Here is a 20,213-nt window from a genome sequence, read left to right on the forward strand (position 1 = left end):
TCTATATGTAAAAAGGATGTCAGCAGTAACATTTTCCCCCTTGAAACACTCAGAAGTGGATTTAAGGTATTTTTTCTGCCGGATTTCAGCACATGTTGTGAATGTGATGCTGGGTGGAGACTTTTTGATTGACACACCACCGTGTTGTCTGTTGAACCTTAGTCCGCGTCCTGTTTGGAACATTTAAGCAAATATGCGATAACAGATGCATTACGGCTAGGCGTAGCAAAACGGCAAAAGAAGGTCTCAGCTTGCATAAATTTCGAAAGGATGAGAAATTGAGGAAACTATGGACCCCCAGAATGAAATTCATTCACACAAACTGCAATGGACCTAGCAAGATGAGTGTAATTAAATTTGCATCGCGCATTCCATAATTCTGACTTGGAAGATGAAGTGTTTTGGTTGGAGTTTGGAAGAAAATGGCTTACGTTAAACACGTCAACGAAAATGGTGACAAATAGTCACCAAAGTTCCTACGCACATTCCTACTCATGTCCACTTTAATCTGTGAAAATATACCAGGCCATTTGATTTAGGGTTTTATGAGAATTAATTGTGAGCTCCTATGAATAGTGTATAATGCGTATGCAATTATTGTGTTTATGCAGGTCAGGAGGTCATTGTGTTATGAATGTATAGTATCATGAATATACAGTTACTATGAATATTGTGATAATGTAAAAAAAAAAGTCCAGTTGCTATGCAGTTGCTATGTTCCTTATGATGCTGAATTTGTCTGTTGCTGTGCAGTTATGATGCTGGTGTATTATGTTTATGCGGTTATAATGTTTCTTATGATGCATATTGATACCCTATTGAATTGTATTTTAGATATTAAGTTAGGATGGTAGAACATTTCCTACAGCTCAACCAGGACAAAACTAAGGTTCTAGTAATCGCTTGTGAAGGTCAGAGAGAGAAACTTTTACCAAAACTGCAAGACAAAATATATACATATTTTTGTTTATAGACTCTGGAACATTTCCCCTGTGATAAACATTCTATATAGTACAGAATATTATTTATAGACACAACATATTAAATAATTACCTGGCCAGAGCTGCAGCAAGTAGTGCAAGACTTCAATGTGCTTCTTGAAGTGCAGCGCACTGGCTAATTCCTCTGAGTCGATGAAGACTCGGTTGGTGTGACAAGACGCCTCCTGACGCTGGCTGAGCAACACAGGGCCAAAACACACCGCCAGGTTCTGACATGTCATTTTGTTTACATCCTGGTGGGATGCCACCAACTTGAGGTGGTCAAGAAGCTTCCGCAGTGTCATCTGATACAGAGAGCAAGACAGGTCCTTGTTATGATTAGCAGTTGGAGGGGTTCCACTGTTACAGGTAGCATGGATAGCCATAATAATACTTAGGAAGTTCACGTTTAGTTTTCATGATGGAAAATCAGATCCCCCACATGAAAAGTACAACACAATATTGTCATCTTTTAACTCATTCACTCCCAGCCATTTTCCCTGAAGCAACCCCCTTCGCTGTTTTACTGTATTTGGGCTGACCCACAGAATATTGTGTGCTATTGCAATAAAAACATGGGACCTACCAAAAGAAAGATTAGTCTCTTCTTTCATCAGGAAAAAAAAGTATATTTCTATCTGTTTCCGTTTTGCAGCAATTAGCATTAGAATATAGCTAAGTTACATCCTTATTCACAAACCTGTTGAAAACACTGGGGAAAATAGCTTGTTGCAACATGGCCCTGGTTGATCTCTTATACTCTGCTGCCACCTGCTGGTCGTTTTTGTAATAACCACCATTGCTTCAAGCATTCTCTTCAGTTCAGAGGCTGCGTCAAAGCCTTCTGTATGCTCTAGCATTAAAAACATATAAATACATCTTTGGGAGCATGGTAATATTTAAAATAGAACGTATTTATAGTTTTTTGGGGAGCAAATTAGTTAATAAAACATCACAATGAGATGATATACCTAATGAAGTGTTAAGTGTGGCGCTCACAATATACTAGAATGTGGCAGTGAAGTAAAAGCCTGAATCTTGGAAGTAATCACATTCATTATTATCGTTTTCAAATTCATTAATCAAAACATTTTCCTCACCCGCTCTACCTCCGAAAGGTTCTCTAACAGGCTGACAGTGTGTTCTGCGTCGGCGTGGTCGTTCTCACAACCCGCTGCCCCCATCCTCAGAGGTCTCGTGGCCATGGAATCCAACACTGCCTCATACAGCTGCTTGGTGATCAGCGGGTAGGGTAGCTCTCGTAGGTAGTCCTTTAATACGCCTGTCAGTTGGGCAATAAATAAAATTTGTGTTGTAGTCATAGGGACTGGTTTGGGTTTGAGTTTATTTGAACATAAAAAAAGAATAAAAACAAAGCAAAAACAATAACATTAATAAACATACAACAACAAAATAAAATAGCTACAAAACAAGCAAAATTCAACAAAGCGCACCTAACAACGATTTTCCATGTTTAAAAGGGAGTGGGAAGAAGTCACAAGACTTCTCCATATTTTCTTAGTTTCCATAAATAAATAAAAAATACAAAAATATATTGCTGAGGATAACAAAAGTAACTAATAATGAACCACTCCATAATAATAATATAAAATAAATACTCAAGAGAGCTCATCATTTTAAATCCACAGAAAAGATACAACCTAAATCCAAAAAGCCAACAATAACAAAACACAAGTCACGAACCATAGTAAACATAAATATGTACTCAACAAATCAGCAACACTCCTAATCACTTAGTGGTTGTCTACCCCCTCCAATTCCCATGTATCTCGTAAATACATAACTTTTATATTTAGTTTTAAATTGATTTATATTTGTACATTGTTTTAAGTTCTCACATAGTAATAATTTCACCCCACAGAATGATATACAGAACCTTCTCCCGTTTGTTCGAATGTTAATTTTTAGATTGTTTTCCCTCTTAATTTATAACCCCCATCTTTCTCTCGATTTTTTTTTGAATATTTTGTGGTAACATATCATTTTTAACTTTATACATAACCTGTGCTGTCTGAAAACTCACTATATCAACAAATTTTAAGAGTTTTGACTGTAAAAATAGTGAGTGTGTATGATCCAGATACCCAACCTTATGTATGATTCTTATTGCCCTTTTTTGTAGTTATTAATGAACTAATTGAACTTATGTAATTATTACCCCAATTTTCAATGCAGTAACTAAAATATGGCAGAATTATGGAACAGTACAAAATGCGGAGCGAATTATAATCAAGTATCATTTTGACTTTATTCAATACTGCAATGCTTTTTGATAATTTGGTATGCAAGTATTAAATGTGTGGCTTCAAAATAATTTTCTCATCTATTATGACAACCAAAAATGTATTTTCTTGAACCTTGTCAATCTGCACCCTATCAATCTTTATTTGTATTTGTACATTTGTTGTTCAATTCCCAAACAACATGAATTTTGTTTTATGTAAATTTAATAATACTTTATTTCTGTTAAACCAGATTTTCATTTTTTCCATTCCTTCAGTGATTTCATTCAATAACTAATTTAAATTTTCCCTAGAACAAAAAATATTGGTGTCATCCGCAAACAAAGCCAGTTTCAGAACATCCAATACCTTACAAATGTCATTGATATACAAAATAAACAATTTGGGGCCCAAAACAGGCCCTTGGGGCACACCACATACAATATGCAAGTAGGATGAAGATAGATCACCGAGTTTCACAAACTGTTGTCTCCTATGTAAATAGCTCTTAATCCAGTCGGACACAATACCTCTAATGCCATATCGTTCCAGTTTTTAATTAATATATCATGGTAATTATGTCAAAAGCTTTCTTGATATAAATAAATATTCCAATAGCATTCTTTCGCTGATCAATAGCACTTGCTATTTCTTCAATCGCTTCTGTTATTGCCAGTGATGTTGATCTGCCTGCTCTGAAATCATACTGGCTGTCAGAGAGTAATTTGTGCTTTTCTATAAATGCATCCAAACAATTATTAAAATGTTTTTCTAGGATTTTTATTTTTATATTTTCTTGATATATTATCTCCCAAGCTCATTCTTAACTGCTTCTATTGTTTATGTTTTCTGTTTACCTGTTTGTCTGTTCGTGTACTTTTGATCATAGATAATAAAAACTGGTAGATGATCACTGTTTTCATTAATCAGTATACCACTTCTTATTTTGTTTCCCCATTTCATTAGTATAAATATTATCAATTAAAGTGGCACAGTTGGATGTAATCTTGGTGGGTCGAGTTATCTTTGGAAATAAGCCCAAACTGTACATTGCGTTGGTGAATTCATTCGTTATTTCATGTCTATATGGGTTTAATATATCAATGTTGAAATCACCACAGATAAAAACAACTTTGTCACTCGTATTTAAAACCATACCCTCCATCCATTCTGTGAAAGTTTCAATCTTTGTACCTGGTACTCTGCATAAATCATTGACAATAACATTCTTATTTTTTTCGTTATATATTTCAATGGTTATGCATTCGAATAAATTGTCATCACATTTGTCATATCATCTAAGACTTTGAATTTCAGGTCTCTCTCTCTCTCTCTCTCTCTCTCTCTCTCTCTCTCTCTCTCTCTCTCTCTCTCTATATATATATATATATATATATATATATATCCACTCATCTGCCACTTTTGTTATTCCTGTTAATATGCCTTAGTTTATAACCTTCCAACTCAAAGTCCTATCCCTATTTGCATTATGATCCGAGTTTCTGATATTACAATAATACTGAATGGTTGTGTGAATGTCTGTAAATATTCCTTAATGTGATTGAAATTGGCAGCAGCATTAGCAGGGAAGCTCAGACCGCCCTCTCCTCAGCCACTTCAACCAGCTCCTCCAGCGGGATCCCAAAGCATTCCCAAGCCAGCCGAGAGACATAGTCTCTCCAGCGTGTCCTGGGTCGTCCCTGGGGCCTCCCGCCAGTGCGATATGCCCGGAGCACCTATGCAGGGAGGCATCCAGAAGGCATCTGAACCAGATGCCCGAGCCACCTCAATCGGTTCCTTTCAACGCGGAGGAGAAGAGACTAGAATCCCTCCCGGATGACCGAGCTTCTCACTCTATTTCTGAGGGAGAGCCCGGACACCCTGCGGAGGAAACTAATTTCGGTCGATTGTTTCCAGGATCTTGTTCTTTCGGTCACGACCCACAGCTCGTGACCATAGGTGAGAGTAGGAACGTAGACCAACCGGTAGATCAAGAGCTTCGCCTTTCGATTCAGCTCGTTGTTCACCACAACGGACCGATACAGAGTCCGCATCACTGCAGATGCATCACCAATCCCTCTGTCAATCTTCCGCTCCATCCTGCCCTCACTCGTGAACAAGACCCCAAGATACTTGAACTCCTCCACTTGGAGATCTCATCCCAGAGAGGGCACGCCACTGAAGACCATGGTCTCGGATTTGTAGGGGCTAATTTTCATCCCAAAAGCTTCATACACTAAGCAAGCATGCAAAAGCAACCATTCTGTATCTGGGAAATGGTTGAAGTCAGTGACTACATTTACATACAGTCAATAATTGTATCCTTTTCAAAACTCAAATATTGGCGATATTTGGGTTTTAAAAAGCCAAGTAAACACGTGTTTTTAAAGACACCAACCCGAATTTGGTCATATAAAAGTGATCGGGGTACCACTACCTGCTTTGAAAAGAACATTGGTTTGTGTTCTGCGCATTCACTATTTGCAAGTAATCTTGGTCTTTTGAGTACAGGAACTAATTGTATTGTCGGCCATCTTATGTTGCCACTCACTAAGCAAGCTTAACTTGAATGAATTGATTTAGCCGCAGCATTTTCAGGTTATTTTCTGTCTCTAAGGCACAAATACCACAGTGTGTATATATACACACACATATATTCATGTATATAAGTCTGTGTGTCTCGTGTACAACACACCAGAAATATACAAGCAGACGTAAAACAAACATGGCGACGCAGGAGAGGCCCACACTTTTGGAGAGAGAAGGAAACTTTATTAGTGTGGTGAGTGACATGAATCTTTCATTGACCGTATAAAGGTAAAAGCAGAAATGACGTCTACTTGCGTTGTGATGTTGTCAGTGTGTCGCGGTTTAGATCGGTATATGTATGTAGGTGCAACACTGTCCGCTCGTGCATGTGAACAGGCTATCCTGAATTCAGAAAACTGAATTTTGACCATAACCTGAATTATGACTCAAAGTAAACATAGTCAGTGATGTGTAGTCCCCACAAACTGGGAACTGAAAACATGCTGCCTGAATGGAAGTTGGGCAAGTGAATAACTCTACTGTCAATTCAACTATCCCCATCAAAATGTGTCAAATCAGTTAATATCCATCAACTAAATGTAATCAAATATGTAACTGTCTTGTGGGATTCAGGTTATAGCTGAGCATTGCTCTGAATTATTCAATGATTCAAAGTGCTTCCTGATGACCAAATGTTCCATACCTGAATGTGTATGTGGTCTACTTGTTGGTGTGGTGTGCAACCAAATAGATACAGTAGACTCTGTCTCCCTGTCTGTTTTTTCGCATTCGTTCCCAATGTAGTGACCTCAACTCCTGTTGGCTAATAAGGCTGCTGAAAATAGGAAGTTCTAAGTTTTTCAATGCTGCATCCTAACTTCACCTAACTTAGTTTTGCCTTCTAGCAAAGGAAACGGATTCACCATTAAGTCACTGACATCCCTCAAGCTCAGTAAACAGAACGAAGGGCACAATTTAACACGCTCATGGCTCACTTTTTTAATCCCAGTAAATCCCAGCTCTGCTCTTTATGAGCGCCTAAAGGTTACCACTTCTCACTGTGCTTTTTGTTGGTACTGATAGTCTCTCATCCTTGAATCAACCAACATTAGGAAAGAATGTGTGAAATATATGCTAAAATATCAGCGAAGAATGTGAGTAGACATATTCAGGTCTCTTGCCTTCCCTTCTAATAGAAAGGCAGGTGTAAGTACTAGGCAATAAAGGATTAGTGAGCAAAAGAAGAATCTAGATTTAGCTCCCTGTAGCGCTCTAAAGTATCTGATTAGCTTTGCATTTGGATTCTGCACAGAGGCAAAATGTAGACCGGAACAAATTCACAATGACACCATCACACTTGGATTAAAGCAAACAAAAATAAATAAATAACGTGACTGAAAATTTTGTATCCTTAAAATGACTGCGGTCAATTAACCCAGATTTTGCAGTGCAGTGGGATGCACACTGATTCTTTTTAAATAATATTGTACATGACAAGTTCATATCTTGTCCAAATGGGGGTGTTTTCAAACAAAATATTAAGGCAGAAAAAGCGTGATAGAAGCATTACAATAAAAATAAGTGTGGATAAGAAAGAGGGTTTACCCCCAGATTAAAAAAAGAAAAGAAAAAAAAGAATCAAATCATGTGGATTCCAGGCATGAAACCGGGATTAAGAAGGTGAGAATTATACAACCACTCTCGGGAAGTCTGGGGCAAATTTGGAATATCTCACATTTAAACACATCAATTTGATGCATTTTGAGAAATTAAAAGACATTATCAACGTATAATAATTTATCTATACAAGGTGACATTATACTGTATAATCAGGGTTGGAAGGGTTACTTTTAAAATGTCTCTGAGACAGTTTCTAGTTACCTGTTAAAAAATATAGTTAGTAATGTAACCTAAGTATCGTAACAATATTAAAGTAATACAACTTGATAAATATTTATTACTTTTGGTTTAATCCAATTCCAAATGCACCCACCAGCTCATTGTCGTACATTCCTCCTTAGCAAGTTGCTGTAGTGTAGCGTTTTATAAACATCTTTATATCTATTTTCATGTTAGTGATTTAATAGCATACCATTTGGTTAGCTTATAGCGTAGCTTTTCGTAGTACATTATAGACATTATTTAGATCATAGTTTTCACTGCTACTGTCAATTACAGCCAGATCACGCCCAACCCATTTCCCATTCGCAACCCAACAGTCCTCAAGGCAACACCCAGTTTGAGCGTCGATTTCAAATCTTAGTTGAGCGGGTGGAGCAAGTCTGATTTCGATTTAAGACTAGGCAAATGTGCAGTACTTGGTATCGGCATCGGTGACTACTCAAGTGTTGAGTAGTCATACTGGTATCGGTCTGAAAAAAAGTGGTATCGGTAAATCACTTTTGATTGACATTAACCACAATAATGAAAATAATTTTTTTAAATAATAAAGTCACAACCTTTTAAAACTTTGCAACATAAATTGTGCATAAAGTGAATAAGGTTTACAAATATTTATCAGAAATGTTGTTACACATTAATTAATTGGCTGCTTTGCTCTTCTTGGTTTCTACAGCGCTAGCAAATTTGCTATGCCTTGTGGGTTTTGAGTAATCTTACTGACAGACAATCAAATAAACATACATGAGTGAGAACAAAAACGCCTTGTCAGAGGTAATAAGTACAGTACAAAGTGTGAGATTTGCAATCGTCACACAGCAATAACAAAATGACTTTTTACTGATCAGAATTGGAACTCCTTACTGCGAGAAAGCAACCCCCTCGCCCCACTGAGTGAACACACTGCGACTGCGCATTCCTGAGGAATGCAGTTGGAGCGTTGAAGACAAACAACACATTCAAACAAGCGTACTGTCAGCTTGATGGGCACTCTGACAGCTCCAAGAGAGCAAGTCAAATTTTAACAGGGCTTGAGGCAAACATGTACTTTAAACTTCATAAAATGGCCCACTATTAGCATGTCCTTGGTGCCTTGTGAGTGCATACAGGTGATGTTGTGGCATGTTTTAAAATGTTTTTTTCTCACATTCTTCAACGCTTCTGTTTTCGGTTATCTTGGTCATGTTAGGTCGGAAATCTGGTATGAGGAGAATCGTGATAAGGAGTCGTAAACATTCATTCTGTGAAGACAAACAGATTTCTCAAACAGATTACATGGAAATGCTTTGTGGACATTGTCTGGCTTCTTGTTATCAATCTGAATTTAGGCTGTGAAGATAAAATATATTTTTTAATCACAGGACAGGAATCTGACTTAAGGGTTTTCCATTGGCAAATCTGTTAATTTAGTTACAGGAGTGTACAATCCAAGTGCAATTCAATGCGCACGTGTACTACAGTGCTTCGAGAACACAGCCACAGAAATAAATCATTAGCCTACTATGAGTCAGTGTGTGTGTGTTTACTTTTGTGTTTCAGGCTTTGTTAGCGCCTGACACACACATAATGCAAGTGTTTAAACACTCTTTTGTTCATACACACCAACACACAAGGTTATGGACTCAGGGGCGAACAGGTGTGTTTTCCTACAGGTGCTTGACTCTCGCAGCCAAGAAGACAAATCAGTATTTATCTGCATGTTCACAATCAAAGTAGGCTATAGGTTTGACCCAGGTACTTCATTAATGAATCAGTGGATGAACAAGACCAGTGAACTAGTGTTAATTATATCATACATTTTTAACTCATTCACTCCCAGACATTTTCACTGGAGCAACCCCCTTCACTCCCGGCTCTTTTACTGGATTTTGACTGATTTTGCAAGGCCCACAGACTATTGTGTTCTATTGCTATAAAAACCTACCAAAAGAAAGATTAGAGTATCTTCTTTCATCAGGAAAAAAACTACATTTGTATCTATTACCGTTTTGAAGCAATTAGCATTAGAATTAAGCTAAGTTATATCATTATTCACAAACCTGTTAAAAACACTGGGAAAAAGAGCTTGTTGCAGCATGGCCCTGGTTGATCTCGTATACTCTGCTGCCACATGCTGGCTGTTTTTTGTAATAACTACCATTGTTTTATACGACCTCTTCAGGTCAGAGGCTGCATCTGTCATGTTTCGGTTTTGTAGGGGTTGGGGTTTTGTTTATTATGGGTGTGTTTGTTGTTTTTGTCTGTGGTTGGTGTTCCTGATTTCTCCCCTTGTCTCGTTATGTCTGATCACATCCCCCTGTGTGTTTCTTCCCTTCCCAGTGTGTGTGACCAATCAGTGCCCTCAGCCTATTGTGTTCTCCAGGTATGTCTCATTGGTGTTGGTGTATTTAGGCCCCGTCCACACGAAAGCCAGTTTCAATGTATCCTCACAAATTTCTTACCGTTTAGGCCGTTCGTCCACATGATGGCGCGGTTTCGGAGCTTGAAACTGATCACTTTTGAAACCGGGCTCCAGGGTGGAAAGATTTCAAAACTCGACCTGTACGCGTCCGTCTGGACACCATATGCAGGATACTCCTCCAGTGATTACGTAATGGTCGCAGCTCGATGACGACGCATTGTCGCAGATTGATAACGTATGCACCAATTCTCGCGTGACTGTGCGCGAAGCGTCAGTCTGTCAACAACAATGGCGGATAGCCGTGTCGTAGTCGTGTTGCGCAGCCTCCTTAGCTTGCTTATGCTTTTGCAGAAAAATATTTTGCTTCTTTATTCCGACGTTCAACAAGCGGTGTTGTACTTGAATCACACGCTATTGTCACTTCTCCTGTGTTTGTTTTTTCCATGTTGTTTAGATATATGCCAAGCCATAATTCTTCTGTAGATTGCAATTAAGTTTAAAAAAAGTTTGCTGATTCTTCTTCTACGCTTTCCGTTAAACGTCCTAAGTGTCTTCTTTTGGCCATGCGCAAGTCTTGAAGTGCTTCTGTGTGTACGAGATTTGTTTGAGGAATGAAGCCGTCTTTGCTTCTGTCTGGACGGGGTCTTAGTCTGTTGGTTTTGTCCAGTCTGTGTGGGAGCATTGTTGATATCAAGATTATGTGTGGAGGTTGTGCGTGCGTCAAATCCTCGTCTCAGTAAGTCATCTTCATCTCAGTCTAGTCACCCTCGTCTTCGTCTAGTTCTCTCAGTCACTGTCCGGTTGCCCACGTCACCTTCAAGTCGCCCAAGTTCTGCCAAGTTGCCCACGTTCTGCCAAGTTGCCCACGTTCTGCCAAGTTGCCCACGTTCCGCTAAGCCAGCCACAATCAAATCAGCCTCCTCTCGTCCAGTCCAGTTATGGCGACCAGCCTCCTCTTGTCCAGTCCAGTCATGGCCACCAGCCTCCTCTCGCCCAGTCTAGTCATGGCGACCAGTCTCCTCTCGCCCAGTCCAGTTATGGCGACCAGCCTCCTCTCGCCCAGTCTAGTCATGGCGACCAGTCTCCTCTCGCCCAGTCCAGTCATGGCGACCAGTCTACCCCGTCACATCCAGTCCAGTCATGTCACGTCCAGTCCTCATCCACTCACCTGTCTCTACATGTTTGAATAAAGTTCCTCACATAGCTCTCCATTCCTGTCTCCCTGTTGTTTCTCCCCGCATTTGAGTCCACCCTCTGGCAACCATTCACAATTATCATGGCAGCGTCAAAGCCTTCTGTATGCTCTAGCATAAAAAAACATAAAAAACGCATGAATATGTTTTTGGGACCATTGCAATATTTAAAATAGAACCTTTTTCTATGTTTTTGGGAGCAAATTAGTTAAATTTACAGTAGTCTTGGTTTTAGTCCAGTTTCAATCGCGCTTGTTAGTTTTGATCATAGTTAATCAACCTCATCCATTTTTTTTGTCAACTTTTACCCGATAAATCTAGCATTTTAGTCTTTTTTTTAGTCCAAGAAAACGTAATTTTATTTGTTTAGTTTCTTTGTTTTAGTAAGGACAATTTTTCAAAATTATATAATTTCATCTCGTCTTTGTTCATGAACTAAAATGTCCATTGATTATAGTCCAGTTTTTATTAAGTGAAGTACATTTTCAGCTAATCTTTATTAGTCAATAACAATTTTGTCCTAGTTATTGTTTATTAATGAGCGTTTTACTCTAGTCAAGTTTTCATCTGGTGCAAAATTTGTGTAGATGTCATTGTCAAGTCATGGGAAATTAATGAATCAGTGATTGAGCTAGACCACTTCGTCCCCTTGAATCGTAACTATTCAACTTAATATTACATTCTGAGCTATTAACTGATTGCATATTTGTGTGGGAAGGTCTGTTCAAGAAAATGACTGTGTCCTACTGCGGAATGCAAGATCGTGCCTGGAAGAGTTTGCAGTGGAAGAACTTGACCGAGACCTTTGAGCTCAACTTCATCACAGCAAACAGCAAAGATGGCAACTGGTCTCCGAGCAGAGCTGCAGCATAACATAAAGGTCTATCTCTAAGTCTGAGGTGCTCACCTCTACGATGGGAATTCCAAAATCTTTTTCCAGAAGAGTGGAAGCTGGTTTAGAAACTAACTACTACATATTCCGAATGTACTTCCATTTCACTTCCTGGAAGTGTAATGGCGAGTTGGGCCTTTAGGGTCTTTACACAATCACAGAGCCCAAATTGAAAACCTTAACTTGTTGCTTCATTCCCACTTTGCTAATGACAGGAACAACCTGTATCAGGTCAAAACTATTTCAGTGTTGCGATTGTGCCACCAAACACTACAGGGCACAGAATGCAATGGGGCACATGGCTACCTTTAACCTCTTGTTTAAACAAAGTGGAAGGTCACTCCCCTTGTCAGTGCTCTAGTCAACACCGCGGCTGGGGAACAAACACGGGTTTGTTCTCTATCCTGCTCCCCTCCCTTAAATTCTACACGCCCCCACAGAACTCTTTTGGGAGGGGGGTGTTTGGTGTCAGAGGGGATGTGTGTCCCTTCCTCGTCCTGTGACACGTCAAAAGCCCAACGTTGTTGTGTCTTCGTATTTTCTGCAATCTCAACAACTCCAAGCTAATTTCAAACCTTGGTAGAGTGGTGCGCTTCCACTACATGTACACTCATCAGAGATGTCTAAATGTAAATGTATAAGTTAAGAACTTTTTGGGACAGCCACGCAAGCCTGAAGCGCTTTGTAAACAGGTTGCCTGAATCCCTGGCCTGCTCTGGGTTCAGCTAATCCCCCATGCATGAGCCAAATACCATCTGTGTTTGTTCGGCAACAAAGGAGGCACTTGTTAATGACTTTCCATGTCTTCACTGGCGTACTGCTGAGGGTGCGGGGAAAGAAAGGAAGCAGGCTATGGAAAAGACTCGTCAGATTGGGCAAATTAAAGACCACTTTTTATCGCCAATACCGCTAATAGCGTTTTAGGAGCATGATTTATGGAACACAGAGAGCACCATTACAAGGGTAACTGGTTGAATCAGTTCCTCATCAAGGGAACGCATTTTCTAAAAAAGGTTTTAATTATTTGGTAGTGTTAAAAACGTTTATTTGATTAACTGTGAATGAGTTCCCCTTATTTGGAATTGGTATAGAAAAGCGTGCTGGCAAAGCTTCTCTCCAAAACTTCTCCAACAAGTTGGAAGCATTAATGCAGTTTCCACCTATTAGGACAGGTTGGTTCAGACAAAAAAATAGCAGATAACTGATACGGTAGGGGTGGGAATCTTTGACTGTCTCACGATTCGCTTCAGAATTGATGTTTGATTCAGAACGATGTTTGATTCAAAATGATTTGCTTGACAATGATTTCTGCTTCGATTTATAGATGTGCAAAAAATCACCATGATCTAATCCAGTCTGACTCGCTAATGCTAATTAGCGCGCTACTCGCGTCACTTTTATCACTCAATAGAGCGCTATTCATACAAAACGCTTCAGGAATGTATACAGAGAAGCATCTTAACATTACTCACTGGCATATGCTCTTCCTACGCTGCAAAAAAAACAACACCTTTTATTGGAATAACTTCATCGTGACTTTTTTTTTTTTCAACTTAACAGTGTATCAGAATGCGCTGAACCACACTGCCCCTAAGTGGCCAAATTGGGTACAACATGAACAGCGCTCCCAATAAAAGCACACACAAACAAGGGCAAGACAGTATAAAATAATTTAAATTAAATACATTTTTGGACATTTAAAATAAATTCTAAATCGTACTAAATGAGAATCGCAATTCTTATGAGAATCGATTTTTTTGGCACACCCCTATAATACGGTAAAACCAAGACACACTGCGCTTCTAGACTGAAACCAGCATGAACATGGAGCACGAAAGTGCAAATCATGTTTGCAACACTTTTTGTGGTACTTTGACTGAAATGTGCTTGTGATTTGAAACAATGAAGTGCCATGCACTGAGCATGTTTTGCAAGCTTTGGCTTGAACCCTGACCCCTGGATAATCCTTTTCACTAGCTCCGCTTTCAAATTAGCAGTGTGACAAGCCAGTGCTCTCAGCTCATCCCCTGGCTTACTCAGTCAGACTTTCTTAAGTATATGTTCACACTTTGGTTAAAAATATAAATTAGAAGCTATTTACAATCCTGAAACAACAGTTGCTGAATTGTATAATAAAGTGAGGCAGTGACATTTGCTTTCCTGCTCCCAGTTGCTGCCCTCTTCCACTCATCAAAACTCTTCTGCAACTCGCTTGGCAGAGCAAATTTAGGCAGCGAGCAAAAACCAACAAACCGCACTGGTGCTGGCCCTTTTTTTCGAACCTGCTCAACTGTTAACTGTGTTTTTTGCCCTGCCATACAAATGCATGTGGATCAAAGCGGACATGATAGGACAACGCCTATGCGGGGCCTCTTCCTAAAACCAACAGCGGCTCCAAAATGAACAGGGGGTTCCATGGTCTCTTCCTCTTTTTGTTGGCAGAAAAATAATGAGTAAGTCACTTTCTTCTGCCCCCCCCCCCACCACCACCACCATTTGTCATACTGCAGCAGCTATCACTCAGTCCAAGTGACAGTAATTTTAAATGTCTTGATAGAATAATTCATTAGAATACACGTTTGTTTTTTCTTCCACTTATATTATTATAGTAATACTGAGCAAAGAAGGAAGAAACATTTCCTGATTTGACTCAAATGTGAAGGGACAGTCGAGAACATGTAGCAACCTGACAAAGGAGGAATGACCAGAATGTACAGCACAGTCCGATAGTGAGAGTGTGTGTGGGCCCTTCCCTCAGGCTCCGATACATACTGGTATGTTGACTCATGGAATGCTTTTACAGTAAACATCACACACGCGTGCTGACCTATGTGGTGCAAACAGGCTAGTTCAGACATGCTTTGTAGGGTTGGAAGTGTTTTATTTGTTGCACTGGGCGAGTACAACAACGTGCCCAGTTTAACTACTTGGTATAAGTCACCAATGTACATTTTATATCTGTAAATAAAAAATACGTGATTGGACTGTGTGTTATGTTGAATCATACTAAAGAGACGCATGACTATAGTTTCATAGCATGTTTGTATTTGGCAATGTGATTGCTTTGCCTTTGCCCCTTTCCTTGTAAGACAAATATTGCCTATGGAAAACATGTAATCACATTTTTAAGTACTGAGCACAATACTAAGTTAAATTTACTTAAAAAATACTTATAGAATATTATCGCTGCTATGCGAAAAACACGTTCATTTTTTTCATGTTTTTTTACATTTTTAGATTTTTGGGATGTATGTATTCAGTTTTATCCCAAAAACATAAAAATGTGTGGTATCAGGCGATTACATTTTTTAATCGCAATTAATCGCATGACTTCAATAGTTAACTCACAATAAATCACAAATATTATATCTGTTCTAAATGTGTCATGTCTGGGAAGATCTGGTTTTGGTTGAGGGTCCCGATTGGTCCTGACAATCTGGGCCCTCAGCCACTTATGCCTGGCCCCAGGTGTGGCTAGTTACCCAATTAGTGTGAGTGTATTTAATTCCCGGGTGGTGATCAGTCGGCGTGGGATCATTGCCGCTTGTCACGGTCAACCCCGGAGTTCTGTCTGTCATTTTGATTTGGTATCTTTTCAGTTTGTTGTTTAGTTAGCATTAACCAGTACCATGGTTAGTGTTTTCTGTAAAATAAAGCACGCCAGTTTCGCACTCCTGCTGTGGTTCTCCTGCCTCCCTGCATTTTGGGTCCTCCACTTCACACGCCGACAGACACCACGCCGCTCCGTGACCACACCGTGACAAAATGTACAAAAACATGTACAATTAGATGTTTTTTTCTAAGTTGTCATATTCTTGTTAACATAAAAGTGGGAAAAAAATTAAACTATTAGAAATATGGCTGCATATTTTAGTCATTGATACAGTAATTTCATAGTAATTCATTAAATTGAGTTAAAAAAAAAAAGTACTGTACTGTAAAAAAACAGTGTCTCGAGTTGTGTTGAGGAAATTTTTCTGCCACTAGGTGGCATAATTGCATTTGTAAGACATTGGTGACAGCTAAGTGCATTTTTCTTTTTATATTAAGATCTAATCTTTAACATGAAGTGACTTGTGATATTCTGCACGTTTTTTAAATTGTAAAATACAACTTGACCCCAATCTCTACAAATATTGCATTATTAAATTTATTACTGCAAAATTTTGATGTGCAAATGTCTGCTGCGTTGAGACTGGAATTACCCCAATACAAGCTTTCCATTAATCGCGCGTTAAAAAGATTAGTGGCGTTAAAGGAACTTAAAATGAACTCAAAATTAACGCACTAATTTTGACACCCCTAATAAAAATGTAAAAAGATTACAAAAATTGTTTTTTTCACATAACAGCGACGATATTACAATCCTTCTGATTAAAACCACCTTATATTTCTATTAACGGACCACTTTTCCCTTGTGTGTTATCAATAAGCTGGTGTTGATGGCATTATGTGGTGTTGGTGCACAGTGTTTGCCATCTCACTTTCTTGCTTACCTGTAATGACGTTGATGTCCGGATAGGTGTTTTCACACAGCTCCACAGCGTAACTGTCTCTCTCAAATGCTTCTCGTAGCTCCTTTTTTACAGCTGCAGAACCGCAAAGACGGTACAGCCCCACCACCTGCAAACACACCCCACACATGTGAAATTAGGTCAAGTAAACATACACTGCTCATGCAAGAGTCAAACAAAAGACATTTTCACAACCTAAGAGTGCAGCCTGAAGTCCTACTTCATCTAAGTGGCAATGCATTTGAAGGAGTGATGGGTTGATTTAATTGTGAAATGCTTAGTAATATACTGTTATGTTAGGGCTGCTATCAATTCATCCTCAACAATAACGCAAACATTTTCAACAGGATATCTTTATTTAATACAAATCAATTGAAATGTTATGAATTAGTGTGCCAAAATGTGCTGATTCATAACAAAGTGTTATCTGAATGACATCAATCCTGATTAAATTTTCTCAATGTTTTAAAGCTGTACTGTACTGCAGCGTTGACTATATGTAGGCTACGAATCGCTGCATTACTACTAGGCTTTTAAAATGTTTACCTGTCCCGTAGTCTAACTTTCGATACAACTTTCAGAGTATTGTTTTACAGAGCAACATGTAGATACAGTAAGGGTCACACTGCTTTTGAAACTGAGACCAAATTATTGGAAACTGATAAATGTGAATGCTACATGAATAGAGCAGTGGTAAAGTTGTCATCTTGCAACTCTGAGGTTGTGGGTTCAATCCCAAGCAATTGTGACCATGTCGAAGTGCACCCAGACTTCCCTTTCCCCAGCCACTTCGACCAGCTCCTCCGACGAGATCCCAAGGCATTCCGAGGCCAGCCGGGAGACATAGTCTCTCCAGCGTGTTCTGGGTCGTCCCCGGGGCCTCCCGCCGGTGGGACATGCCTAGTACACCTCTCAAGGGAGGCATCCAGGAAGCATCTGAACCAGGTGCCCGAGCCACCTCAACTGGTTCCTCTCATCGCAGAGGAGCAGCGGCTCGACTCTGAGTCTCTCCCGGATGACCAAGCTTCTCACCCTATCTCTAAGGGAGAGCCCGGACACCCTGCGGAGGAAACTCATTTCGGCCGCTTGTTTCTGGGATCTTGTTTTCGGTTCCGACTCACAGGTCGTGACCATATGTAAGGGTAGGAACGTAGCTCGACCGGTAAATCAAGAGCTTTGCCTTTTGGCTCAGCTCCTTCTTCCCCACAACAGACCAATACAGAGCCCGCATCACTGCAGACGCTGCACCGATTTGCCTGTCGATCTCCCGCTCCATCTTGCCCTCACTCGTGAACAAGACCCCAAGATACTTGAACTCCTCCACTTGGGGCAGGATCTCATCCCCAACCCGGAGAGAGCATGCAACCCTTTTCCGACTGAGGACCATGGTCTCGGATTTGGAGGTACTGATCCTCATCCCAACCGCTTCACACTGCTGCGAACCGCTCCAGTGACTGTTGGAGATAACAGCTTGATGAAGCCAACAGCACCACATCATCTGCAAAAAGAAGAGATGCAATGCTGAGGGCACCAAACCGGTCCCCCTCAAAGCTTCGGCTGCGCCTAGAAATTCTTTCCATGAAAGTTATGAACAGAATCTGTGCCAAAAGGCAGCCTTGGCGGAGTCCAACCCTCACTGGGAACAAATCCGACTTACTGCCGGCAATGCGGACCAAACTCTGACATCAGTTGTGTATCAGGGGGCTCGGTACCCCATAATCCCGAAGCACCCCCTACAGGACCCCCGAGGGACACAGTCGAACGCCTTCTCCAAATCCACAAAACACATGTATACTGGTTGGGCAAACTCCTATGCACCCTCGAGGATACTGCCGAGGGTGTTGAGCTGGTCTACTGTTCCACGGCCGGAACGAAAACCACACTGCTCCTCCTGAATCCGAGATTCGACTTCCCGACGGACCCTCCTCTCCAGCACCCCTGAATAGACCTTCCCAGGGAGGCTGAGGAGTGTGATCCCTCTATAGTTGGAGCGTATCCTCCGGTCCTACTTCTTAAAAAGGGGGACCACCACCCCGGTCTGCCAATCCAGGGGCACTGTCCCTGATGTCAACGCGATGTTGTAGAAGCGTGTCAACCACGACAGCACCGCAACATCCAGAGATTTTAGGAACTCCGGGCAGATCTCATCCACGCCCAGGGCCTTGCCACCGAGGAGCTTTCCAAGTACCTCAGTGACTTTGACCCCAGAGATAGGAGAGCCCACCTTAGAGTCACCAGACTCTGTTTCCTCAAAGGAAGGCGTGTCGGTGGAATTGAGGAGGTCTTCAAAGTGTTCTCCCCACCGAAGTCAGCAGCACCCCATCTCCACTATACACAGTGTTAACAATGTATGAAAGAAAAATATCATCATGCAAAACAGTATTACAAAGTATCGGCAAGTGCTTATATTTTCAAATGATCATTGCTCGGAAATCACAATGACTAATCACTGATAAGCTATTTTTTAGAACAGGCCAGCGGTCTATTCATTTGGTCCTTCAGGGGCCCGCGGGCACCACTTTGTTTACTTCTGATTTCGGGTTTCTGTAATGTCTAATTCCAACATTCCACTTCAAGTGAACCTGGGACAAACCCTATACCCTAAAAAAATCCAACAGCTTTAAAATGAAAACATAAACCAATAACAAACCATCTATGTGCCCTTACCTAAGCCTCGAGAGAGTGAAAGTCTGCACAGTTGTATCCCGACATTGACGTTTGATACTGAAACCAGGCACCAGTTGTCTTCTTATATTAGAATTAAGGCGGGCTACTGACATACCATAATTTCTCCTATATGTGTCTGTCTGGTATAAGGCATGGCTGACCAACTGGTGTAGTTGCCCGAGCAACGTGTTAAGTCAGTGGGCTGTGAAAGCGGGTTGGACCCGGTTCCACATAAAAAGAAAATGAAAAATTATATTTAAACCATGCTACTGCTCTTTCCAGGCACTAGTGTAGAAGCACGAGAATATCTCTACAAGTCAAATTATTTCCAAAGCCACTGCGTTGAGCTGAACTGCTTTTTTTAAACCTCACACGAGTGGGAGAGACGAGGACAGATTAGCTGAGGATTTAGCATTGTGTGCAAGTAAACAGAAGTCAGGAGGCACAATGAACAACAAGTCCATTCAGAAAAAAAAGATTGTGTAGGGGAGAGTGGCGCACAGGCGGGTAGCAGCTGTTAGCGAAAGAGGGATTGTACTTTATACACTGCGGCTGCCAAGCAACATGACAGGCAGGAGCAGGCCTGTATGTAGAATAGGGCCAACAAAACAAGTTTCTTCAACAAGCATTGGGACTCTTGGGAGGCTGCTGAGACCAATGATGGGATCAGAGGGATTTGTGTTTAGTCTGAAATCACTTTAATGACTGAACTATCAGTACCACAAAGGAACAAGGAAATGGGTGCTTGACTTTATTAATGGTCTTGACTGTGGGCCAAACGTAATTCCAACAAATTGTGGCTCTGTTCAGACACAGTATTAACATGCGCCAAGAGTCACTAGCATGCATCTCTACTGGCGACTCTAAAGTATAATCTGATGGTCCACATATAATT

The 20,213-nt window shown here is 40.5% G+C and overlaps 1 protein-coding gene across 2 annotated transcripts in view; it reads right to left on the reverse strand.

The window, feature by feature from the left end:
• Positions 1–20,213, reverse strand: part of syde2 (synapse defective 1, Rho GTPase, homolog 2 (C. elegans)) — a 60,727-nt gene that overhangs the window by 8,516 nt on the left and 31,998 nt on the right. For both annotated transcript variants that reach the window (XM_086089846.1, XM_086089847.1), the window contains exons 5-7: positions 16,634–16,760; positions 2,081–2,262; positions 1,054–1,285 (exon numbers count right to left, since the gene is read on the reverse strand). In XM_086089846.1, the coding sequence (XP_085945972.1) occupies positions 1,054–1,285; positions 2,081–2,262; positions 16,634–16,760 (541 nt within the window). The remainder of the gene's footprint in view (positions 1–1,053; positions 1,286–2,080; positions 2,263–16,633; positions 16,761–20,213) is intronic.

The sequence above is a fragment of the Leptonotus elevatus genome, chromosome 11, assembly GCF_054856555.1.
Source record: "Leptonotus elevatus isolate MCC_2025b chromosome 11, RoL_Lele_1.0, whole genome shotgun sequence".
Taxonomy (NCBI): domain Eukaryota; kingdom Metazoa; phylum Chordata; class Actinopteri; order Syngnathiformes; family Syngnathidae; genus Leptonotus; species Leptonotus elevatus.